Genomic DNA, 27,769 nt, shown 5'->3' with positions numbered 1-27,769 from the left:
ATATATGCCATTTTTAGTGTATTTCCAAAAGCCGAGGGGGGGGGGGGTGGCTCCCCCCCCAAAATGACGGGCCTGGCTTGGGTTCTTCGAAAAATCTCAGCCTGGGGACCCGGCTTCAGGATATGGGATGCTGAAAGTGCCTCCCCTTTTCAAGCAATTGCTGTTCATGTACCCCCAAGTGGGTTTTCAGACCAGAATTTTTAAGGACATCTTTCAAATACATTTATCGTGTGGGAAAAAAATTAGACCTTTGGCTGACTTTTTGGCCTCCAATGGGCAGGGGGCATGTTTACATTAAAACCTTCAGGAAACTTCACTCGGTTGGAATGTGCATCATTCATCATTCACTTTTTGATTATACCAGAAGAAAAAAAATCTAACAAGTCGGTATTGTTAAGAAAACTATTGTATATTGGCTACAGCTCGGTGTCATAGATTTTTGCCAGGGTCAAAATTTTTTCTCTTATCCTTTTTCTTTACGCATCGTATCCTGGCTCCATCTTCTTTTTCCCTGCATGAATTTTAGAAACATCAAATATCCCTCTGTACACTAGCACCATTCCTTAAATACAGTGACAAACAAATTGATAATTACAGTTCTATTATCACGTTAAATATATTTCTACCAGGGGGCAGTTTGCCATGAAGGCGGGAAGGAGCCCCTCCCCCCCACTTTCCTAGAGCCATCAGTTTAATGCCCTGAAACGTCTAAATGATAATTCAATGTATTCGAGTGGGGATGACAAAGCATGACAAAAAAAAAATTAAAAACACACAAAAAATTTAGTTTTACTGCAGCGTATGAACAGCCAATCATTCATTTGTTACCCAAAACTGTTTCCTGCATTACATTTGTATTCCAGGAAAATATAAAAAATACTTTTATATAACATTCAGATGACTGAAAATATACTTGATTTTGAAGTTTTATGAGGATATAGATGTTATGTAGCAATATTTTTTTTCACAAATTATCTAATAAATTAATTAGAACAAATTCGTTATCAAAGTTAATAAAAAGAATGTTTTTGAAAATTGACCTTCTGTATCTAACAATGAATATTGATTCGGCAACCCCCCCCCCCCCACCTCCATCCTGAAAAAAATTTCCTGCCAGGAGTTGCCACTGGACATAGTTTTGGCTCTCTTTCTGGCATATAAGTTGTAAAATGGCCCTGAGAACCCGCCGCTGTATTTTTGAGCTAGATAAAATGCTTAAAAAAATTATTTCTCTCTTACAAATCATTTACAGTTTGAATTTTATTGATACATAGGTGCTGAAACCTAGTGGCTGAGACCATTTCAGCTCCTTCCCCCAAATAAATTTTCTGAGGGGGGCTGAGCGGCAACAATAATTAATGAATACAAAATGCAATGCAACCTTTGTCCCTTCCCCAGTGTTCGGGCTCAGGACCAGACGATTGGCAACTTCCACTCCCCTTAATGTTTTCTTCATGTTGGTGTCTCTGACTGACAAAATACTTTTTCCCGAGTTATTCTGCTAGAATTCTTTTTTTTTTATTTAGCATCAAAGCCGCCCCTGCCCAGCATGAAACCTTTTGCTATCTATTAATATAAAATTTTTTACATAAAGAATTTTAAATAGCAAAGTGTGCCTCAAGGTTCCTAGGGGTGTCATTGCGAGTTTGCAACATTGATGCGTGTCAGTTCTGTGCTCTAAATTTTTTTCTTTCTCTGAACTGGCTAGGAAAAAGAGGGTGGTTGACAAACCTTTGAGAACCACTTGATACTGTATAAATGGAATTATTGCTTACCTAGTTGCTTCAAAAAGATGGTCCAAACACGCAGAAGAAGTCTTACCTTTAACAGTTTAAAGGAAATGAATGGCATAAATGGCAAAGCCACTCTGTCAAGATCACATAAGCAAATTTCCCCATATGTCCGCCGGTATCAGTCACAAACAAAGAGACAATTTTTTCTAAAAAAACAGCATTCTCTTTAGGCATTCACTTGGTCCTTTGAAAATGTGTCTGGATCTACCCGTCAATGCAGAATTTCATTTATTGTAATAAAATACGCTTTTACCCCTGAGGCAAAGGAGGGACGCCTGCTGAGACACAATCTAGAAAAAAAAGGATGTGTGCTCTTTCTGTCTCTACAAAAATACCCTTCGTAGGTGCTTGACCATGCAATTAACTGCTGGACACGTGTATAGATAAAACAAACTGACAGAATAAAACTAGTATAGGGTACAAAAAAATTTTTTTGTCAGTTTTTACGAAAGCAATCAGTAAATGGTTTCTGTTCTAAACTGTGGGTGCTCAAGCAGCCATAGCACCCCCGGGTATGGATACCACTGCTAAAACATGGTGTCTGGATACCCTCCATCCCTTAGGCAAAAATCGGGAATCTTTGACACAAGCAAAAATTGTGAAAAAGAAAGGTGGGCCCTCTTTATCTTCCTTTATCGGTGCCTTTAAAGGCTATATCAGTTGTTTTGAAACCAGAGGCTCCAGCAAGATTCAAGACGCATTATGAGGAAATAGGCAGTTCCTTTTTCTTTTCAATTTTTTTTCCACGTTCAGTATTTGTGAAAAAAATGAAAAATCTATGTATGAAATTTTTATTTCTGAATCAATTCTGTGGGTGTTCTGCCGCCCCATTCTACAAGAGAGTGTGGGTGCTGGAGCACCCACAGCACCCCCGGCTCCGACACCACTGCAAGTCACTTTTCCCAAAAAATTGAGTTGTTTGCATTCTGGAGTCTCGTTCATCAAAATTTTGGAAGGTGACAATGAATGAATGCCAGGGTCTCTGCCACCGGACTTATCCCGTTGCCGAGATCTCTTCCAGCCCAGCTTCGTGGCAGAGTCTGGAACAAAGTGGTTGAATGCACCTAACTGTCTGAGTGTGTAGCTAGTGTTGTGAATGATATTTCGGTGCTGCCATCTATACTTCAAATTGTGAGTGAAGTGTAATGATTGAATATTTGTAACGTTGTAGGCCTGTTGCTCTCTGTGGCGAGACTTTTTAACGGGGAGATCGGCTCACATTCGCGCCTTGAAGTTGGGAACCACAGAAAACCAACTTCAACCGGCCACCACTGTGGGGTTCGAACCCGGATCGCGATAATTTCATCCATCTCTTTCAGTTTATGAGGAACCAAGGGTGGCAAATTGCAATAAGTCAAAAAGCCACAGTATCACATTTTTATAAAATATTGTTTACAAATTTGCCCTCGTGAAATTTTAAAAAGTGATTTATTACATATTTTGCCATCTGAGCACAGATTTGTTTTGCATAATAATAACCCTTTCAAGAGAGACCCCCAAGTAAAAGGCTGCCCTGGGGCCCTGAGAAAGCACACTATGGCCCAGGCCCCCCACTTAATTTTTTGGGCTTAAAATTTGGAAAAAAGTTTTCATCAAAGATATTTTTTACCTATCATATAAAACCATTAAATTCTTCATCACTCTCATCGAATACATCATAATTAGCTGCATCAACTAGTTCATTATCATCATCAGATTCATTCTCATGGTAAATTGTATCATCCTCAGTACCATCCATGTTGTTGCTTACTCTGCACTTTTTGAAAGGCCTTATTTACAATCACTTCTTTCTTCACACCACTTCACAACTTCTTCACTCAGCTGCAACCTTCACTAGTTATTGTCTTCCTGACTTTTCCTGTTGGTGTTTAGGTTAGAGTCAACATCTCGCGAATCTTCGGAAAGAATTGAATTTACTGATATGTTTAAATTTTGTTAAATCCCCCTTTTTTTTAAGATTAAATTGTTAGCAAAAAGTATGTTATGTCACACTGTCTATATCAGCTTATTGCTCGCAATGATTGCTTTATGAGATGAGCTGTTGCTTGATAAACGTGTGGCTTGTGGTGTTGCAAATTATGAAGGTTTGAGTTCCCAAAAATTAAGTAATTTGTTAATATCTATTATACACATTCCATGTATAAGAAACCCCCTATTCTTGGGACCCATTTTTTGACAAAAAAGTTCCTTATACACATTCAAATACAGTAATTTTTTAAAAAATTGAATAAGCAATTCTTTGTGTTTGAGAATAAGATTCAGTGTTTATATTTCATAAGATGTAGGCCTACAAAAGTAAGAGATGTTTCTAATACCAACTGCTTGGGTTATAGAAATCCCAAGTATAAACTGAAACTTTCAATGACTTTCACATGGATAGAAAACTGCATCTTTTAAGAATTGCCCTAAATACCTGAATAGCTGTGCTTTTCTTTATCAATGTATCTACTGAAATACACATGAGAGAGAGAAATTTATTTTTCGAATGGGAGTGTAAAGGTCACTGGTCTACACAAGAGGGTGGGGTTGGACCCCTTGAGCCAAAATTATAGAGCATTTTTCACAATAAAAAACGAGAAACATTGGGGAGCTCTCATTGGGAAGCAGAAAAAAAATTATGATTTCCCCCCCCCCAAGAAAGTTCTGCATATGCCACTGGTATACCAGCATACAATTTCTTCAAGAAAGTTTTGTTACTGGTTTGTTTGACTTAATAATTTGAAGTGGTGCATTCTCCTTATAAATGCTGCCTTTAAGCCATAAAATAGTTGTTACCTTACTGTGCACATAGTTTGCACAGTAAGAAACAAATGTCAGGAAAAAAATTCCATGACAATTGCAGCACCAATTAATGGACTTAATGACTATATTCTTAACCACTGATTTTTTTTACCACTTGAGTATTGGTTATACATTTGATGTATGATAATAAGAACTTTGGTGCTATAAAAACTGCTCTATCTTCTTATTTTGTTTTTGACCTAGGCCATCCACTGTCATGTTGTAAATTTCTTCTTCCCAGTATGACCATGCCCTTCAGGGCAATGCGCTGAAATCACACAAGTGATGGAGCCTGGTCATGCATGGTATTTCTTCTTGTCATATTGTCACCAAAATTTGCCGTACGAGACTCAATCTAGTCAGTGTTATCTGTTATCCAACTACCATATATCTTTGACTAAAGTATTTAGCTATTTTTCAGTTTATCCAAACAGCTCGTGTGATTAGCATGTTTTCTTTTATAGTGACTGCATACTGAATATTGCTCTGGCTATCAGTTAATTATGCAGGTAAATTTAAATCACTTGATTATACATTGGAGGGTGCTGTAGCCCAAGTAAAAAAAAATACTTGTCTACTGTACTGAAAAATGCACAGAGATGTTGTGGATTTCAATACCCAAATTCAATACCAGGTTCGTTCTTGTTGGAATCTTTCCTGATGCTGAATATAACAGAAACAGTGATAAAATAACTGCATAACCCATTGCTACCGCAGGAAGTCTCCCACAGAGGGGTTGGTGCACCAACCTCTCGGCAAGACTTGTAAAATAGAAGTGTGACCGTTCAGATTCTGCAATCAACTGTCTCAGTCTAATTAGCTCTTGTGTGCAGAAAATGTCTGTGGTGCAACAATAACGATCAATAGTTATACACTGAAAATATTGTGAAATTTTTTTTAGGTTTTTTTTTTGTGTCTGTCTGAAAGTGATAGCTTGATGTGTTGTTTCTATAAAAACTTTCACAAAAACTAAACTTTTTTTTACTTCACAGATTTCAGAAAAAATATGCAATAGATGAAAATAAAGATTCCGTTATTACAACATTAACCGTTTAACTGCATAAATAGTTGGACATATATGTACCTGTCTGTATGAGCGAGAAAAAATCCTCTTTTTTTCCTTACATTGAAAGTCATCAGAAAGTGATTCAGCAGGCTACTATGCATCTATTTTTGACTGGAGCAGTTTAACTCTTTAATGCCCAGATATTTCTTCTCAAAATTTACTCATCGAAGTTTTGATTCTTTTTCTCCTCACCCTCCTGTTGGGCTTGGGCCTGTCTTTCTGGTTCTCGTCTCTGTCAAGAGCTTTCATTTTCTTTCCCATCATTCACAAAAGCCTCCAAAACATACTCATGTTCCCTATCTGGGCTATCTTTGAGTGTTAAATATAGTGGTTTGACTTTCTTATGTAAACATCATAGTTCATAAGATTAAAGTCAAAGAAACATATAACATGCACATTGTACTTACTGTTTATAATTTCATTCTTTTGTTGATATTAATAATTATGTAGGCTTATAAAGCTTTCATTGTGGTGAAGTGACATTTGTTTTCTATTGATTCCATCACTTAGCTAGTGGAAAATATCATTTGGTTAAAAACATATTAACTTAAAAATTTGATTAAGTTTAATATATATTTGTAATGTGTCATATATATATGTGTGTATATATGTTAATGTACATATATGTTACTGCCAAAGCCTGAAATTAGCCAATTCACGATGGGGCCAACCACGTCGCAAATTGGCCAGTTTCGTTAAATACTGATCCGGCCAGTGTCCGAAATTCAGACATTGGCCAGCCAGTTTGCAAAGTGGCCGATGATCCCTGGCCAAAGTCTGATAACAAAAGACACGATTCAGGATCATCGTCAAGTTGGCCTATTTTTTCATGATAATTATGTCCACTTTAGTTATGGCAACCTATCAAACTGCAGTCACGATGTGGTAGTCATTTTTTTTCTCTAAAATTTGGCAGAAAAACTGTATGTTTATATAATTATTTTTATAATTTTTTTTTAATTGCACTTTTTCCCCCTCTTGTCACATGGAGCTAATCCAGTATAGCTGCTATATATAGCCATGTATCACATGTTGGCAATGAAAATAAATGGATTTGGCTCCTACTTGGCCTTACATCCACATATGGAGCTTTGGCCAAGAATCTCCAGCCAATTCGCGAAGTAGCCGGCTCTGTTGCAAATTGGCCGCATTTCAGGCTTTGACATTAACATATATACAAATACAAATACAACGCCACAACAGGCAAATTGCCCAATGAGGTGGCTGACTTAAGAACATCATGGATCCCCGAGCCCCTACCTACTACTGCTACACCACACATCCACCCCCCCCCCCCCCGCGGAACCCCCCAACGAATCGGTACATGCGGGAATGTGCGTGTACGCGTAGTGCAACCTGACGTAAAGTTTGTTTCTGTGTAATGCTTGTTATGTGTAGGTAGTGCTGTCATCTGCCCCCAGTTTTACTAACTATGAGTGAAGTGTTATGGTTGAATGATTTACCGTTGTAGGACTGTTGCTCTCTGTGGCGAGACTTTTTAACGGGGAGATCGGCTCGCATTTGCGCCTTGAAGTTGGGAACCACAGAAAACCAACTTCAGCCGACCACCACTGTGGGGTTCGAACCCGGATTCTCGCATCACGAGTCCGGCACTATAACCACTCGACCACCACAGCGGCAAAAACTTTTTCAATGCCCCATCGGGATTCGAACCCATGACAACCGATAAACTATTTCGTTCTCCAGGCTAGTGTGCTAACCACTAAACCAAATAGACTTAAATATACAGTGAACCTCTCATATAATGATGCTTAAGGGGCCAAAGAAAAATATCATTAAATAGGATTCATTATTATAGATGGTATATATGAATACTATAGAAAGTAGGAATTGTGCTGGGACCAGAGAACGGTATTGTTATACAGTATAGGATATTATCATTATAAAGAGTATTGTTATACAGGATTTTCACTATGTATATCAGCCAAACTCTGTTCTAATACCCCAGTGTAATGCCAAACCCACTTAGTGCCAGAGATTTATTGCGAACAAATATCTTCTATATATAGGGACTACTCATAATTCTATATACCACCAAACTTGTTATGGCACCACAATTCTGTGCAAAAAATGGGGGCATCAAATCAGGGTTTGACTGTATATACAAGTTCAACTTCTCAACTTTTATTAACAACATTTATTCCTGAGCACTATAGTTTTTTTCGCTTGATTGGGATACATTTGAGTGTTTAAAATATTATTTTTTTTCAATCTTTTTACAGGAAGTAACAGAACTTTGTACTGTGAAGTACTAATTGATTCAATAACTAGAATACATCTGTTACATTCAGCTTCTCAAATATCACTAGGAAGCCCACCACTCGCAGTTTCTATAATAGCCATGAATGCAAAGGGTGAGAAAGTTAACAAAAAGCTAATAAATATGAATTTTGAGTTATACTATTTTTTGTTATTATAGACTAGTGTGTTATAAATATTATAGTTTCTATTATTCATGTTTCAGCATTTATATTATAGGATAGTTTCTCCCTTTTTATGGTTTAACCTTTTTGATGAGAAAAAAATCACAAATGAAAATTAGAATACTCTTACATTTTGATTGTACTTTTTTCTTCCAGAAACGGCAACTCAATTCAGATACACTTGTCAATTGGCACTGATCACATATACTTGTTTGAATTCTATACGGTAATTTACTTTCGCCCACGGATATTCTCTTATTTTTAGATAAAATATGGTTCTTTCAAAATTTTCCCCTCATTTTTGAAGGCATGAGTCAGTTTATCATTCATCAAGTGAAAGTTTTTGCTTCAAATCATTGTCATAAGCAATGGACCAAAACTGTAAACCAAGTACAGTCATCATTCGGTTTACAAACCTAATTGATTCCAGAAGTCTGTTCGTAAACTGAAATAATTTTCCTCATAAGAATCAATGTAAAATGAATTGATTCCAGGACTCCGAAAATTTCTAGTGTCAATTTTTACAACAGATCCTGCACATAACCAATGGTCATCATTAAACCAACACTGAAAAATTTACCATAATTCAGAAGAGATGAAATGCAAACAAAATGAATACAGTGCCATGGCAAAGTCTGGTTTTGTGAATGTGTATCATCTATAATCTCAGTGTCAAAGCCCTAAAAATCTCCCCTCTTGCAACACTATCTGATTACAAAATATTTTTCGAGTCAAATTGGTGGTTCTGTAAGACACTTGCTGCCAAGCTTTATAAATAAGAACTATGAAATGTAGGATGATGAAATAATGTTTCCAGAAGTTACTGACTGTTTGTTTCATGTCCGATATTATTGCAAAATATTTGAGAGGTTTGACTGTATTTTGGTATAAATGGGGCATCTGTTGATACGACCACATTTTGTATGCTTAGGAGAGCTGCTAGAGCAAAAAGTTGAAAAAAAACCCAGCCTTAAAATCATAGGTTTCCAAATAAATTAAACCAACACAACCATTAAACCAACACTGAAAAAATTACCATAATTCAGAAGAGATGAAATGCAAATAAAATGAATACAGTGCCATGGCAAAGTCTGGTTTTGTGAATGTGTATCATCTATAATCTCAGTACTATAACAGCTTTTCTGTGGTTTCGGGGAATCAAAAGCTGTAAAATGTTTCATTGGTATTGCAATAATATTTATCAATATTGGAGAAATATGCACATTTTTGGGTTCTATGAAACATTCCTGAAACCACCAAGGGTTCTGTACAAATAAAATGTTAGTAATCACCATACTACATAATGAAAGTTACTCTGGTGATTTATCGTCAAAACTGAAAGATCTGGGTCCACAAGAATTAAAAAACAAGAGAGATGCTGCAGATTGAGCTTAATGGAAAAGTTAGCCATGGTGCAGTATTCTCTCAACAACAACAGTAAAATTCAGTGAAATGGAAGTAATAATAAAAGTAAAAAATTATTTTCTATGCATCTACAGAGAAGCCATAGAGATCAACAAACACTATAGCAGCTGCAATAGTAGAGAAAAAACAGTGAAATTAAGAAGATATTGAATCAGTGCTGCAACTAGGAATTTTGTAAGGAGGAAGCAAACGTTATTTTGCTGCCTCCTCCATGACAAAATTTGATAGTTTTTTGCTGCCCCCTCCATGACAAAATTTGATAGTTTTGTTACAGTGTTTTTTGTTTCCCCCTGAAATTTGCCTCCCATCCTTCTTTCTTTGATCCTCACTTTTAGAAGAATGAGAGCCTCTCCCTTTCACGTAGAGCAACAAAATGACGGCAACCACCAATCAGATCTTTCTACTCCAAGAGACTTTATGAGTTTGTCACAAGCCCTATCACTGACCAATCAGTCATAAAACAATAGCTCTAGCCAAAAAATTCAGAGTAACAAAAATGCAACTTGAAACTCCCATAAAATTTTATTCATCTAGTTTTTTATAGAAAAAAAATCCATTTTTTGGATAAATTGTCCTGATACTGCCAACCACCTGTGTTCAAGAAACATTGAGAACTAATCCAAACAAATGACAGCCTTCAAGCTCAAAAGCCACTTTTCCTCTATATTATACATACAGGGTGTAAAGTTGAGTCCTTATACACCTTTTTATCTTTTGAACCATTGGTTATAGGAACAGTCAATCCCACTTACAACGTTCCATCTTAGAACTTTATCTCTTTTCCCACTTAGTACTACTATTTTGTGGTCCAAACTTTTTCCCCATATTGATAATGTTAACTTTTCCTAGTTATTACTTTTAAATGTTTGCTATTTCCTGCTTACAACACGTGAAGAATTCAGCTCAGGCATCAGCTTAATTTTACACCTTTTTCTCATGTAAAGAAACAACAAAAATAGTGATTATTTATAAGCTAATAACTAATAATTGTGTGAATACTAGAGATGGGGCTTTTCTTTGATGGCTATTTCAAAGCCAGTCATTTTTCTACTTGGAGAATGGACTGAAAACTGTTTCCTTCCCCCATCCTCCATGGATTCGACACAATAACTAAAAGATTTTTTTACTTGTTTTCTTTGTCCAACAATGATGTGTAAAGAATTATTTGTCCCTGCCGCTATCCACATACATAGAAGTGATCAAGATATGTCTCTGAATAGGAAGACTTAGAGATTACTAGGAAAAAGTTCTCAGAAGAGCTTAGTTCTTTTTATTTTCCCCTCTTTAATTTTTTATTTAACTCTTTAAAATCAAAAATGTCCAAAGATAGTGAATGTAGGTTGTATGAGTATGTTTTGGATTTGTGAAGGTGAGGAAGAAAATGAAAGTTCTCGTCAGTGGTGGAAACCTGAAAAACAAGCATAGAAGGAAAAAAAAGAGTAGCCAAAACTTGGATGAGTCTACTTTGAGGTAAAAAAAAACTGGCTGTAAAAGAGTTAAATCTGCTGTACTAGATGGATTCAAGAAAGTGATGAACAATCTTTCCATAGTTGTACAAAGTTTTCATATAACAAAGGATTAAACTGCTGTCTTTCTTATCCACTTTTGAATATATTGATACAAAATCATGCTCAAATATAAACTGCTTTTCAGATGCCACCTTCAAATAGCATTGAAAGCTGCTTTTCAGATAAGAAAAAGTTTAGTCAGATAAAAATAAGTATAAATTTTCCTTTTAATCTGAATATTATGTATTTCCTTTGGGAAAAAAAATATGTAATGTCACTTTTCTTTTTGCTCATTATATTTTCAAGGACATACATTCAGCACCCTTAATAATATAAAAATTGAATGGAAAATAGAAACTCTTTCAAGTTATGTACAAGCAAAAGAAGATTCTGATGTTGTGAGGTAAAATACATTTCAGCATTGTCCATATTTATTAAAAAATATATTTTGCTTCAGTAGTATTTCTCATCTTCAGGTTAGATTTTTGAAAAAAAATTTTTTTGCATATTTCAACTAATTTTTTTTTGCCTAAATTTTTCTTAAACAATTACCAAAACTAATTTCCAGGGCAGTTTCAGATCTGTTGTCTAAAATCCACAGTGGTGCAATTTGTTTTTGCGTATGTTTTTCTCAAAGCTCTTTAGTTCATTGATTGTCTTTGATTTTAGGTTAATGTATTTAGATATAACCAAAGCCTCCTGATACTAAAAGCCTGAAGCATATCATCGTGACATCACAACCCAGGTCCTAGTGCATACACGCTGTGTTTTACTCAAGAATTTAAAACTTGTGACTAATATGTATTTTTTTTACTCAGAAGGAAAGATTCATGATGAATTTTGTTTTTTTCCCGTTACAATTACTACCTTGTATGATATACGAACACTAATTCATATTAAATTAATGAATTAAATATGAAAAAGAGATACAGGTTTCAAATTCTCTACCAATAAGTATTTGTAAATTTTTTTGCTCTCAAGCCAATATTTTTAGACAAAATCAAGCAATATATTTTACTGTTCAGTGACTTTTTTTTTATAATTCATATAACAGAACTTATTAGAATTTTTATCCAGAACAAAGAGATATACAGGCAATGCACAGAAAAAACAACATTGTTATTGAATTTTTTTTATTCAACTGAATTACAATCATATTATCAATCTAATTCAAAGGGAAATTGGTTGCTGATCTAAACATTATCATATAAAAAATTCTTTAAATATTAAAATTTATTAATGTATGAGGGAACTTAGAAAACATAACATTTCACATTTTTAATCCAATAATTACTAGTATACATATACTCTCTTACAATATCACACATAATGAAAAGTCTGACTTATTGCACACATTTATGTAAAATTTTTGTTTCTAATTTTAAATGATAAGCATTCAATTTGTTGTTGTTAGCAGCAACATACAAATAACACATATTATTTGCAGAATGTTATTATTGAATAATCGGTGGAACTCTTTTTAAAATATTAGTTTCAAATCTGTAAAAAAGATGTATATCTCCTGTAATCTCCATTTAATCAAAATGTACCTTTGTACTTTTGACTTCAAATTTAATGAAAACTATTCAATTTAATTAAGATTGTTTTATAGCAGCAAGTTTTCTTTTATTTGAAGATTTGACTGGTTTTTGTGTGAATATTTTGAAATATGTTAGATATTATTTTGATTATTTCAATTATTGTGTGTGAATTATGAAATATTCTAAATTTCAGTAATGCTTACACAAAAGATGACACATTTAAATTTAATGTTGTTTTTGAAATATTAGTTAGCAAGATATTTTATTACTTATTTCAAAAGTATCCTATCTCCCTTCCTTTAATTTTACTCCACACAGCACATTAATATTTGTATTTTTAATGAATTAAAAACCTGAGAGTTTTGCTTTAAGCAATATTTCAAAAAAAATTTGATCTGAAAAATATACTCCAACAATTAAACAAGTGTAGGAAAAAGCTGCTGTCAATACAAGTAAGCAAATGAAATTAATAAAAGAAATACCTATTTTGAGTATGGTGAGAAAAATGAAAACATACAATTATAGTTCAAAATACAGAAATAGACACCAAACAGCTAGCTGTAAATGAAATTTTTCACACATTATGACAGTGAGCATATCTACTTTTAAATGCATTACACAAAATAAAGTCGAAAAAATAAATATATTAGAAATTATTAACTAAAATATTTGCAAATAGCAACTTTCCCCTTTTGTTTTAGTTAGAGGTCCATCATTAGATGATTAGCAAAAGCTCAGCTTCTTTTGTAATAATTATTCAAACAAATTTCTCCAGTTGATGTATAATAACAAATCAAAAATAACAACAGTTAAATAGTAAATTATAGATTGAAACTTGAATTTGAAATGACAAGAAATGCATGTTGTGTCACATTAAAAACATTCAAAATAGCCTTGCTTAGAGATCTGGATTGTGACATCATAACCTCGGTGGAGTGATACATTATGGCTTATCTATCTAGGATGTTTTGGTACAACTGATATTCATATTTGCTGTGGGTATTATTTTTCTAATTTTTCCATCAACTCATTGGGTAATTTTCCTTTATATAATAAAAGTATGCATTTTAATCCCCTGATTTACAGTCACCCTTTGTTTATGGACAAATTTTTTTGCCCCGCTGGTGTCCACAAAAGAGAGGTTTTACTGTATTAAAGAAAACATTCACAATTCTTATTCTCTAGTTATATAACTAATCTGTAATAGCGTTTAACAAATTTAATGAGAAAAATTAACTTGTATATATCTTAAATTAATACAAATTATTGAATTTCTAATACATCTTTAATATATATAATTATATATATAATTAGAAACATTTGATATGGATAGCATGTCCCGATACCAGGAGAACATGGGTTGGAATTTTTAGTGTGATTAAGCTTAGCCACCCATCAGAAACACCTACTTTTTCGAATCACAGGGGGTTCTCCCCCCCATGATGAAAATTACATAGGCATTAAAACGCTTGAAGACCCTAAGCACTTAAGTAATTTTGGTGCGTGCCCCGTCCCCCACATTATTGGATCTATCAGTTGAAAAAAAAAAATTAGGGTAGGCTGTGTCATAGACACGACCACAAGTTTTGATGTGAACACATGCTTTGTGACTTGAATCTCATAGTATATAATGACATAATTTAATTGGTATAATCAGATTTGTCTTTGAAATAGTTAACATATGAGACTAATGTCATCTAAATGCATTGCGTACCTTTTGAGATGTAGCGTGAATTAATTTCGTTACGAAAGTGGGCCCCAAGCTTTGTGCATAGACCAGAGAAGAAATATTAAAAAACCAGAGGGGTTATTATATATATATATTTAACCCCTCTGGTTAAATTATTTTGTTACACAACTTTTTGCGAATGTACCCAGTATTGTCAGATGATTTAAAAGACGTATTCACATAAAAAAAAGTAAGATGAAATTTTATATTTTAGAAGTAAATAATATCTAAGGCAGAATACGATGTGAATATTTCTAAGCAAACACTTCATTTATTTGAAAGGTCCCCCACTTTTTCTAGTTTCACAAAGTCTTTGATGACATCTTCAAAACCAATGCTAGTTAACACACATCTGCTTCTACTTTTAGTAGAGATGAAGCATCAAGCTGCTCTATTGTTCTGCAAATTTTTGTTTCAGTGCTTGACATTATTCTGGTTTCAAAATTGCAAAATTAAATTTCTGTAGTTTTTTTCATTAAAATTTTTCTTTCTATCACTGTTTTTGAATTTGCCAAAATGTACTTTTTGGAATTTTTATTTCATGTTTTCCACACACAAAAAGACCCTAGATTTTTACCTTTTGTGCTAGTCTTTTAAAAACATTCCAAAATATTTTCTCCCATTGACTGCTTTTTAGAATTTCCTGAACCAGCTTCAAAAGGAGCCACTGAACTGGTATAGCCACAATATTATGTACGGGTACCTTATTTTTGGTTAATCACTATCACTGGGTAGCTATTCTTTCTGATACATATTCGTGTTCATTAGCAATCTAGATCTGGTTGCATTTCTCTTGCTTCTATGGTGACTCAAACTACACAGTTGATCCTATTATGATTCATAAAGATCTGCATGCTTTAAGTTCATGTCCTTATTCTGTTAAAACTTGGCATACTCGGTTCCTTTTTAATGCATGGGATCACCCAGGCGCACCTCAAGGCCTTAGGTGCAGAGACGGCCTTGTGACAATTAGATCTGGTTACAATTTTAAAGAGAATAAGTTGCAAATTAGAAGGCTTGTATTTTTAGCTAGATGGGGCCTTGGAAAAATCACTGTCTGGGGGCTTCCTAGGAATGACCTTTCAAGGGGGCACAAGGAATCTTCCCAGTGAAATTTTAAGTTACTAACCTTCAAAAAAGCATTTTAAATAAACAAATTGATTTAATAACATACAAAGGTATTTTCTTTTGATATTTTAATTTTGTGTACAGAATTTTTAATTTTTCAATAATCTTTTGCAGGGGGTACAGGCCTCCTAATCCCTTTATGGAAATTTTGAGACATCGCATTTCAAAAACTGTGCTTTAACGTGAACTCTTGTTTGCAATCTTATTAGTCTCTCTGGATTTGAGATTTCAATATTGCTGTGGCCATAGCATATGCCTCTCATCTTGCTTCAAAGAGCAATTTCACAAGATACTTTCATTTCCAATATGATCTTTGAGGATTTTCTACCGTATAGTTGATATTGTGAAGAAAGCACATGCTTATTTTGCTTAATGGTTAACCCGGCCCTGTGCATAGGTTCAACACAATATCAATACTTTTTCATATATTCAATTTTGTCTATCTTTTCTTCTTTGAAAAATCTCTCTCTAATCTTATCACTATGTATATAGGAAGTGCAGGAATTATGTTATAGTCTGGATGGAATACCAGGGGTTTGTCTTTGTGGTATGGCTGCCGAATGAAACTATAATGTTAGGTATAAAAGTAGAGGAAGAAAAACCCTATTTTGCTTGTTCATATGGTTAAGGTTATATGGCTATTAGATGATCTTTTTTTTGCTGCAGCCATTCTCTATCTGTCTACCATAGCTTGTCCAAAGCGTGGTCTGTTTCCTTGTGTTATTTTTGTTAATAATTGTGCTTTTGTGCTGTACCTAAGCTTGTTTTGAAAGCATTGCATAGGGCAGGGTTCTCAAACTTTGCACCGCCAACCTTTGTCGGGCTGCCACTCCGCGGCACCCCGATGAAGTTTCTCGAAGAGATTCTTTGTTTACTTGCTCTGGGGAGCCGTGGATAAGTGTTGATTAGGATAAGGAGCACCACAGGTGGAAAAAGTTTGAGAACTTCTGGCATAGTGGAGATGAATAATGTTTTACGGGAATAAAAAAATTATTCATTCGTAATTCATAAAATTCATCATTTTATACTTTTATAGATAATAGTTATTAGAGTTTGCCATGCAAAGATGCATTCATTAAAACTTGCATTTTTCCACTAAATAAGCTATGCAATCTTGCTAATTTTGAATAAATATTGAAATTTAGTTCAACAGCTAAGTGGTTATAAATATCTGTTTCTGCACTTCTGAAAAAAAAGTTAATAAAATTTTGGTCTATGTTTGTATAAAATATAATAAAATTTTGATCTATGTTTTGCCATTATATTCCTGTTCCTCTTGGCAACCAAATTTTCCACCAACTGCAGTAGTTCAGATCTGATTTCTTAACCTATTTTTGACTGCTCTTCCAATTTATAACCAATATAAGTTGTGTGCAATTTGCACACAACTTTTTGTTATGATTATTGGGGTTACTTATCTGAGTAGTTTCAAAAAAAATTAGAATTGTAAAATACCTTTTTCACCAAATTCTGAAATTTATTTCTCTCGTTAGTTCTAAAATTATTTGAGTTAATTAATTATGAAATAATTTGTGTCATTAGTTCTGAAATGTTTTTCCAAAAATATTTTCAAAACAACTACTTTCACAAATTCTGAAATACATTTTTTTAATTCTTCCCCGATGGACAATTTTCTTTATTCTGAAAAATAAACTTTAATGTTTTTTCTCTAGGGGACACATTTTTCATAGAGAAAAATTATATCCTTTCACAAAAATTTAATTCCAATAAATATTTAAAATATTCAATATTGATTAACGCCAACCAAAGGTGTGAAATATAAAAATCAATTCAAAGAAAATTAATTAATGTTCAAGTTCGGTGTTCCAAATATCAGTACAGAATGAAGGCCATTTAAACTGGGTTGATGGAAAGGGTAAAGGACAACTGAATACAAACTCACCAAATTATGTTTCACATAAGATTACAGCCAAACGTGACAGCCTTTGCTTCTAGCAGTCATGGGACCAACACTGAGCACTCGGTTGGAAGAAGTCATGCATGGACTTGCTCCCTCCACTTCTATACCTCCTGTGAGGTGATAAACTACTTCAAAATGTTGCCATGATGCTATAGAGTCAGTGTCGCTTGCAGGGTTTAAGCTAGATAAAAAATTCCTTTTGCATACAAGCTAAAATTGGGGGAAATGATTTAGCAAAATGCTACAATGCTAATGTAATGATTGATGGTTCAATGTCTACTCGTTTTGTACGCATTTTTGCAAAAGTGGTTACTACTTTCGCATTCTATGATTTTCTTTCACATTTTGCGAAAAATGCTACCGTAGCTTAAACCCTGGTCACTTGGCTGTGATCATCATCATGGTTGTATGGGATAAGATTTTGTTTTTCTACTTCAGAAATTTACTCAGACAAGTTTTCAAAAGTTTTTATTAGTTATTGGAAATGTGTCTAATAATTTAAAACCAAGCACAATGTACATCACAAGTGTTGTATTTTATTGTGTTAATTTTTTTGCTGGGGATTCTTCCCAGTTAGATGAGAAGCTATTTTTTCAAAGATGATGTATCGGGTAATATGGAATATTTTAAGTATCATCTGAGTTAGGTTAGAGTATCTCTTCAAGATAGAAAGTTTATGAAGATAGAAGAGGAGAGGTCCGGGTATAATGTGTGTCCCGTTTTCTGTGGGCTAGCCTACCGTGACTGTTTTAGGACAGAGAAGGATAGTTGCATCTGTGACTTGTAAATAGACTATGACACCACCACATCATCAGCTATAAAGAAAAACTATGAAATTTTCATTTTTCATTATCAGACTCATTAAATCTTGTTTTTTTAATCAATTCTTGTTAGTTTTCCATGATTTTAACCCTCTATTTCAGTGATTCCCAATTTGAGCACGTGAGCAGTAACGCCCTCTGGGGGGCGATGGAATGCTCCGGGGGCAATAGAAGCTGTGAGTATAACATAGGATTCTATGGGTTAGATTGCAATGGGAGAAAAAAAATTCTGAAGAAGGGGGCCATGGGACGAAAAAGGTTGGGTAACTACGCTCTATTCCATATTACCCCCAAAAATTATTTTTTTAAATGTATTTTTTGTCAGACATAACATTTATTTTTAAATAAAACACACTTGCCAATGCAGCAACAGGAATCTAAATTTAAAAGAAATACAGGTTTCAGGTTTCTATCATATTTAAAATTGGAAAAATAAAAAATTCTCCATATTACCCACACTTCCTATACAGTAAAACCTGTCTATAATGATACTGTAGAGACCTAGAAAAAATATTGTTATAGACAGGCTATCATTGTAGACAGTTTGAGCATTTGTGCTATTTTTTATTGAATAGGAATTCCACTGGGGCCAAAGAAAATATTGTTATAGGCAGGTTTATCATTATTGACAATATCATTATACACAAGTTTCACTTTATATTATATATATATGTGTAATGACATGTATAAAACCTTTTCAATTTGTCATACAATTGTCACAGTTTATTTATTTAATAAATACTGATGATTTGTATATAATGTTTCAATTTAGTCAAAGAAATTGCTTCTAAATTTTTCACCTCATGATATCTTTCTTCCGAAATCATGATATCTTTTCTGATTTCTTATTTTCACTTCAGCCAATAGTCATCCCCCTCATGTGACCACTCTGCTGGAATTGTCAATTTTTTTGTTTCTCAAAGGTGCAGTGTAAAGAAATATACTGCATGAAATTAATTACCAACTTTTTTGTTTGTATGCAGGTTCTTTAATTGTCTTGGTACTTCCTATACAACCTCTTGCATAGCTTCTTCTAACGAAATTGGAATGACATCAACCACATTGGTTATTGGGGAAAGTTTAGGATCTGCAAATATTGTTGCCAAACTAGAAAACTCTCTTTCAGATCACCAGGCAAGTATTAAAAAATATTAATACTTTAACTGCAGTTGACGCTCATTGTAATGACTCCCATCTTTCTGTCAAAAATTAACATTGTATCAAAAGGAAAACATGTAATATAGTCATCATATGAAAACAGGACTTACCGTACTAGTTGTTTTAACAGAACAGTCACTATAACACATGATTGTTATAAAGAGCGTCAAATGTGTGTGTGTATTAGATTAGTTATTGTGGAATGTACACATTTGGAGATCTTTTGTTTGTTGCATAAATGTTTTTCAAGATTTTCTATTGATTATATCTCTATCATTGTTCAGAAATTTATTTAAATATATTTTAGGCATTGAGAGATACATATACTGTAAACCAGGGCTACTTTGTGACATGTTTTTGATGTTTTTGTAAAGGTTCTAGGTGAAAATATTAATATTTTTTTAAATACTATGTTATGGGTTAATAATCATCACTCATATTTTAATTATAGATGATTAATTCTATCTTTTTATTAATTCTAATCTTTTAATTAATTATTATTTAAACAGATAATTTTTGGATACATTTTTCACTAAATAACTGTCACAAAGTTACCCCTGCTTATAGTACAACTTTGTGACAATCAGATTTTCCATTGTTATAGTCTATATTTTGACATGTGTCACGAAGTTTTACTTGCATATGGTTACTTTAGGGCTCTACAGGACGAAAGTAAACAAATATAGAATCACTAGCTGCTACCCACGGCTTCAATCGCGTGGATTTGGTAATCTGAAAATGACTCACAATGATTCCCTCATATAACATTTGAACCCACTCAGGACCCCCTTGGGGGATGAATTTTTAGAAATACTATCTTAGTGGGTATTCTACATTATAAAATATAATACTGAATTTCAACTCAGTGATGATTGCCGCATATAACCTTTGAACCCCCCCCCCTCCCCCATTTAGAGGGTTGAATTTTGAAAAATTCCTTCTCAATGAGTCTCTACATTACAAAAATACTAACCAAATTTCATATTTATAGCTTCAGCAGTTTGGCGTGATTTCTCCATATGACCCCCACCCCCATTAAACCCCACTTATGTTAGTCTAGAATCTAGATAAAACCTTTCTTAGTTAAGTCTTTACGCCATGAAATAAAACTACTGACCAAATTTTATGAATGTTACCTTTGAACCCCCTTATAACACCCTTAGGGGTCGAATTTTGGAAAACCCCTTCTTGCTTTCTACATTATGAAATAAAATTTTAGATAAATTTCATAAATTAGCTGTTTCAGCTTGGCGTGATTTCTACGTTACCTTTGAACCCCCCTTCCTATGCCACCTTTAGGGGGTCGAATCTTTGGGGATCAAATTTCCAAAAAACCCTTCTTAGTTAGTCTTTGCAGCATGTACTAAACTTCTGACCAGATTACATGACGGTAGCTTCAGTGGTTTCGGCTCAGCATGATTTCTCTATGTTACCTTTAAATCCCATGTATGACCCCCTTAGGATTTGAATTCCGAAAACCCCTTCTTAATTAGTGTTCACATCATAAAGCAAAGCTTCAGCCCAAATTTCAGCTGTTTCGGCTTGGCATGATTTTTATGTTAAGTTTGAACCCACCCCCTTTTTATGACCCCCTTATGTATAAAATTTCTTCTGACCAAATTTCATGACTATAGTTTCAGCTGTTTTGGTTCGGCATGATTTCTCTATTACTTTTCAACCCCCTTTTGACCTTTCCTTAGGGGTTGAATTTTGAAAAATCCCTTCTTAGTGAGTCTTTACCTCATGAAACGAAATTTTTGACCAAATTAGATATTTATAGCTTTAGCGGGTTCAGCTCGGTGATGATGAATTAGTCAGGACATGTTATTTTATATATATACAGTAGACTCTCAGTAACTCGACACCCCAAAAGTATCGACAAACATGTCGACTTAAGCAGATGTCGAGTTAGCACTCAAATTTTTGTCTGATCGTTTTTGTGTACGTAATTATACACATTCTAACAATTCCATTAAATAAAATGCTAATTCCCATTAATTTTAATTCAGGGTTGTTTCAAAATAGAATCCAAACGTATAAAAAACATTTACCTCATGAAAAAATCAAATATATTTGCTTGTTTTTTTTCTGAAGAGAAAACAAAAATTCTTCTACATTATTCAGTTTATCCCATGATTGTTCAGCTTTTTCCTGGCTGTGTAAGAAGCGATGTATCATATTTAGAGTTTTTAATGCATCATGGGAAGATGGTGCGGATACTTCATCTGAACTTTCTGTGTGTGTGATTCTATTTCTTTGAAACATGAAGCACTTGCTTTGGTTGATTGATTCTAGAATGTCATCTTCTAAAAGTCCTGAAGTTACAAGATCAGAGTCAATACTCACACATTGATCATCGATACAATCACCCATAGTCAGTGGCATAGCCAGGTTTTGGTCCATGGGGGAGCGAAATTGGGAAAGGCACCATTTTTTTGTTCGTGCTTAAGGCGCAAACTTAAAATTATGCATTAGTGGAAAGAACTTTAAATTTCCCAATTTAAAAAAAATGAAATTTATTTTGTTTTCAGTGGATGTTATTTTTCAAATTAAATGAATTCCCTTTTAATTGATTAATGTATTTTAATTTTTCAATTCATTTAAAAAAAACTTAAATTCCATTTTATGTTTTGTGTACTTATACAAATGCAAACACCAAAAACAACTGGGAAGTCACCCTAAAAGGTAGTTTGAAATGAATTTAGATTAAAATATAAAAGGAAATAATATATATTTTTTCTTTCTCTCTAAAATTATTCCAAGATATGAAAGTACAGCGAAATCTTCATGCTTCCATTTAATCGCTTTTATCATCTTACACTCTTATCATAAGCATGTATCACATGTACACTACTTCTACTCAATCGTGCATGTACTTCCAAGACATTTCTCTTATGGAATTTCTAACAAATTAATGCATGCCGGAAAGTTCTTTCTTATATTATGCGTGACCATAATGTATATAAGATGTCATAGTTATGCATGGTTTCGATTCGAGAAGCTTTGCCATCTGTCTTCCATATTAGAAGTAAAACTGGCAGATGCCTGAAGTTTCGTGTTATGCAAATACCATGGTGAAAGCCTACCTGCTTTCTGCGGGAAGGCTTTCCAAACGAAAGATAGGTTAGCATTCGTACCTAGAAATTAAAAAAAAAAAAGAAAAAAAAAGACTCTCTCTCTCTCTCTCTCTCTCGCTTCAGTCAACTGCAACTACACCACTTGTGGGGTTCAAACCAGGATGAATCCATCATGATGCCCACACGGTCGCAGTGGTTATCACATACTACTAGATTGCAGATGCACAAGTTGAGAGGGTGGCCTGAATCCAAAAAGGTTTAAGGACCACTGCTTCAAACGAATTAGTGTGTGCCAGAAATTGTCGCATGTGTCCGTAATCTATTTGAGTATTTCTGAGGTGTGTTTGTAATGCCACTGCTCATCTTCTGAATCGAAGTGAAAATGGCAAGTGTATGAATTGATTGATATATTTTTTATGTTTTATTATCTACCGGCTTCCTTTGGATATACTATTTAAAGGGAGTTCTCTCTCTCTGCTCGAAGTTGAAAAACTTTAAAAGGCATTGTGCATAGTATATGTATATTTATTTCTAGTGAAATAAATTCATGCGATGCGTTTTATAACAAATCAGAGAAGAATGAAAATATATGAGTGATGAATGGTACAGACTAGCGCAGGGGATTTCAAACTTTTTCCATCTGCGGTGCCCCATTACTTTAATCAATGCTTGCCCGAGGCTCCCCAGAGCAGTTTAACAAAGAATCTCTTTGAAAATCTTTGGGATGCTCCATCCAAAAATATTTTTTGTTAAACAGCTCTAGGGAGCTGACGGAGCTCGCGGATAAGCATTGAATAGGGGAAAGGGGCACTTCAGGAAGAAAAAGTTCGAAAACCCCCCTGCATCAGGCTATTCTGGTCAGTCACGGATAAATGATGACAAAGTCAGTGGGGCCATGGGTGCCAAAAGTTTAAGAAACACTGGATTAATTCGAGGGGAGATATACATGCCATGAGTTAAAAAACACACCGGCCATAACTTTTTCCAGGGAATAATTTCTCCGATTTGGCACACTGCTGTATATGCATAATGATGAAACAAACAGTAATTCATAGAAAAGAGAAATTACACCATGAAAAAAGACAATGTTTCTGAAAAAGTCACATTTTGACATAAAACTACGCACTCTATCACCATATATAATATAGTACAGTATATTATCGTACAAATATAGAAGACTATAATTTCCTCTCCCATTCTCTGCATATCAGAGTGCTATTGACTAAAGATTATAGGTTTTTATTTACCCACCTTTATTTAAGAAACTCTTCCAGAACCCCCTTTTGTGCCCCAAAATCTTGGGTTTTTAGAGCTCAAAAGCCCGTAGCTGTTTTCCACCTTTTCCTAGTATTTGACACTGCCCTATACACAAGCTAGTAGCTCTTGCCAAGACACCTGCAGATAACGTGGCATTTCTAGGCACTATGAATGTAGCTTAGTCCCCCATACATAAAGTGGTATTTCTAGGAGCTCAAACTCTACCTAAGGCGCCCAATGAAAAGGCAATACTTCGTGGAGCTTGAATCGTAGCCATCATTTCATAGGTTCAGTGGTCTGTCCACTGGCTTCTAGTCCACAAGTTATCAAACCCATTTGCTCACCAATAAGGTGTTAAGCGAGATGACTTGCTCCGATGGATATATATATATTTTTTCTTATTTCACAATAACATTCTCATTTCTTTTTCTATCCTGTGTATATAATATGGCAAGTGTAAGATAACAGAAGAGATGGCATGGGGGGGGGCTCAATTGCTTTTAAAACATGCCTCCATCCTAATATGTGTACATTCATCCGTCTTAACGAATCCCCGAAACTTTTCTCCAAATCCCAACCCCATCTCGTCTGTAATCACCACAAAATTTGTTAATCATGATAGTACCCAATTGTCCGGGGAAAATATGTTGTAAAATACAAATACAAATACAACGCCACAACAGGCAAAATGCCCAACGAGGTGGCTGATAAAGTTTGTATGTTTTTTTTTCTTTTTTTTTGACACAAAATAAAGTGTTCCAGACTCTGCCACGAAGCTGGGCTGGAAGAGATCTCGGCAACAGGATAAGTCCAGTGGCAATGTTCTGGCGTTCATTCATTCAGTGGTCTGTCCACAATAGGTTCCCGTGCCTAATTTCTTCAAAAGGCACCTTAGTCAATGCTCTTGGTGGCCCTTCAGAACAGAATGAGAATTTGAATTTCGTGAACGCCATATCCTCATACCTATGAAAGGTATTTCTAGGAGCTCTACCGAGAACAACCAATAGCAAGAGAAAAAAGTTACAGCTAGAAGCAGGCAAGATTATGCCCTTTAATAAAGGGGGGGGGACAGAGGCTGTGATCTGAACATGCTTCCAGATGAAGAGCTTGAGAGCAATTGTCAAAAATGGTATAATGGAAACCTCCACTTTCTTTTTTTTCCTTCTTCTCTTAATGATTGGTACAAACCCAATCACTGTGAAACTGCAAGAGGCGCAAATATAAATGTAGATTTTTTTTTCCCCCTTACTCAACATTTCAGTCAATGAAGTTAGAAAATGAAAAAGTCAATACATATTTTTTTCAATTTTTTTTAAAGATCAAAGTCATTTAGAAAAATAGGGGGCAATATATGTAGGCAAAATTTTGATTGGGTGAGCAATCACTCCCTCTGCTCCCCCCCCCCCCGGGCTACGCCACTGCCCATAGTGCTATTTATGCTTTCTTCACACTTAATCAGGGAGGAATTTTTGGAGAAATAATCATTTTCCAAGAACTCAGAACAAAAACCAGCATGACAGAAGCAGTTCGGAATTGTCACACTCATGCCCGAGTTCCATGCAGAATCAATCATTTCAACTGCATCTAAAACAGAAATTTTTGCATCCATTTTAACATCCACAAATTCACAAATTTTTTGCCTGTAATTTTCTGTAAAAAGTTTTCATACTTAGGATAATTCCTAATTTCCTTGTTTGAGACTTTTTGCGAAATCTTTTGCTTTCTCTTGAATTATTGATCCTGATAATGGGATTGAGTGAGATCAAAGGATTTGAACCACAAAAGAGTTGCTTCCTGTACATTGCTGAATTCTGATTTCTTATGCGTTTTCAGCTTGATTCATAAGAAGATTCAAATGCTGAAAAAAAATATTTCCCTCATTTTTAGCAAATGTTGAAGTGGTGTTCCGTGCAACTCCATATTCTTTGGCGAGTTCACTCTGAGTTTTTCCAGATTCTAGTTTTTTGAAAATTTCAACTTTTTATTTCAAAGTTGAAGTTCGCGTGAAGCCATTGCATTCACGGCCATCGATACTCACAATGACAACCAAATGACATATTCAGCATCTAACCAGGCTTTAGCTCTTTTTCTTTTACTCCTTTTCCAAGAAATCGTAAAACCGAATTCAGCCAAAAACATTCTCCACAACAGACAATATCAAAACTCACAATAGGTAAGATTTTTATCCCTATTGGATGTTGACAATTTCAACATCCAATAGAAATCACACCACACTTTAGGGATCATTCCCATTTTTAAACATTGCCAACAGAAAATGGGGAAAGAGATTATTATCGAGCATTAGATGATAAACACTCTTTAGGGCATGGTTTACCCCCAGTATTAAAACCTAGCTTAAATACAATGCAATAGATAAAAATAATTTTTATTAAACAAATAAAATAATAAGGGACATGGTGATGGTCATGATGTATCTGATTTCACAGTATAACAAGGTTCTACGTATACCAAAAATGTGCAAGAATTGAGGATCCATTCATTTTGCAGCATACTATTCACAATGTGTTAAAAAGTAGCAGCTATTCATCTGATCTGATTCCTTGTTACTTCTGGTTGCAGAATCATTTCAAGGCTTGGGAATAGGGATAATCTAGCCAATGCAAAGGATCAGATATTATCAGATATTATTGCACAGTAGCCAAAGCAATCAAAACCTGCTGCATTTTGCTGCAGGATATGTTAAACCACAGAGGAATCAAGGAAAAAGACTTTCTGGATATTAACACTAACACTTTGCAGTCCATAGGTTTTTTTTGATACTTTGGTACTTCATAGTTCGTACTTTCTAGTGCCTCCACAATCATGATTGCAGACAGGATCCTAAACATTAGCTTCTGTGTTTTATAAGCTATCCAACAAACACAAAACTAATATTTATGAGCTTTCCTGTAATCGAAAGGGACTGTTATTCTAGTGAAGTACCATTTTTTTCCTGTTTTCGATTTCATCCCAACATAGCAGCACAAATGGTTAATGTCAAGGTGAAAAAAAAGTAATAAATAACTCTGAAAGAAAACTCTACTGGTTTCCTCTGAAAATATACTTATTCCTCACCAAGAATATAATAGCCAGCAGACTTTTCTTTTACCAATAGACTTTTAATGCTCAGTGATCTCTGTATTAATATCTAGAAAGTATCTTTCCTTGATGTATTGGGCTGAAAAAAATCATATATCTCTTGATTATGTTGAGCATTCTACACCTCTGTGACAGTGAAGTACTGTAAATACAGTCTGTTTTACAGAGGAAAAGTTACTCTGTGATCAGTCGGTTGACATTGAGATTTTATTTGAATTTTTTTTTTTTAAATCAAATTTTAAAATTTGATTTTTAAAAGGGACCATTTTCAAAAAGGTTTGCATCAAACTCAATATTGAGTAATGTAGCATGGAGGTAATAAAATTATTTTCATTCTTTTTTAACTAACCTAATTATAAATGACATTACAATGTAATCAGTCGAAATCTTATTTGATATTAAGTTTTTTATCTTTAAAATGCTGTTCTATATATATATATATAGGGTGATGTTTCAGCATCATTTATTGTGAATGTTATATTGGATGCAAAATTAAGACCCTCCAACAACGTATACATATATCCTGGAGCTTCTGTGGGATTTCATTTTGAAACAAAATATGGCAAGGCTCTTGGTGAGAGTGTTCTTTTTTTCTTTTTTCGTATAAATATTTTCAGTGTAGCATTACATTTTACAATTTTTAAACAATCAATTAAAGAGGTTCTTGCAAAAACCCATTCTTGATTTTTGTTTTATTATACAATTAAATAAACATTTAGTACAAGCACAGCCAATAAAATACCTCAATTATAAGCATTTGTAAACAACCTCTGGCTTGCTATTTAACTGCAATGAAAATTTTAAGTTTTATACGAGTCCTCAAATAAAAATTTTGGTTTATATGAGCAGGGCTGCAACTAGATGCTTGGTCACCCGGGGTAAGCGCGCATTTTGACGTACACTTGTAATGTTGAAGGAGAGGTTTCAGAATGAAATTTGCACCCCCCCCCCTCCCCCCTTGGGTCCAGCGCTCGGGGCACAAGACTCGCCTGGTCCCCCCTAGTTGCGGCCCTGTATATGA

The 27,769-nt window shown here is 34.4% G+C and overlaps 1 protein-coding gene across 2 annotated transcripts in view; it reads left to right on the top strand.

Annotated features, from left to right (window-relative positions):
* The window catches only part of LOC149080575 (nuclear pore membrane glycoprotein 210-like), a 158,571-nt gene that overhangs the window by 20,308 nt on the left and 110,494 nt on the right, over positions 1-27,769 (top strand). The window contains exons 3-6 of one of the 2 annotated variants that reach the window (XM_089239711.1): positions 7,884-8,015; positions 11,324-11,420; positions 19,141-19,291; positions 27,193-27,322. In XM_089239711.1, coding sequence (XP_089095837.1) covers positions 7,884-8,015; positions 11,324-11,420; positions 19,141-19,291; positions 27,193-27,322 — 510 coding nt within the window. The remainder of the gene's footprint in view (positions 1-7,883; positions 8,016-11,323; positions 11,421-19,140; positions 19,292-27,192; positions 27,323-27,769) is intronic. The other variant, XM_089239712.1, reaches the window with a different exon arrangement.

This window comes from Pholcus phalangioides, unplaced genomic scaffold (genome assembly GCF_987345545.1).
Source record: "Pholcus phalangioides strain wild (caught in Gottingen) unplaced genomic scaffold, Ppha-v1.0 ptg000011l_1, whole genome shotgun sequence".
NCBI lineage: Eukaryota > Metazoa > Arthropoda > Arachnida > Araneae > Pholcidae > Pholcus > Pholcus phalangioides.
Note: the sequence above shows the minus strand (reverse complement) of the source record. Positions and strands in the feature narration are given on the sequence as shown.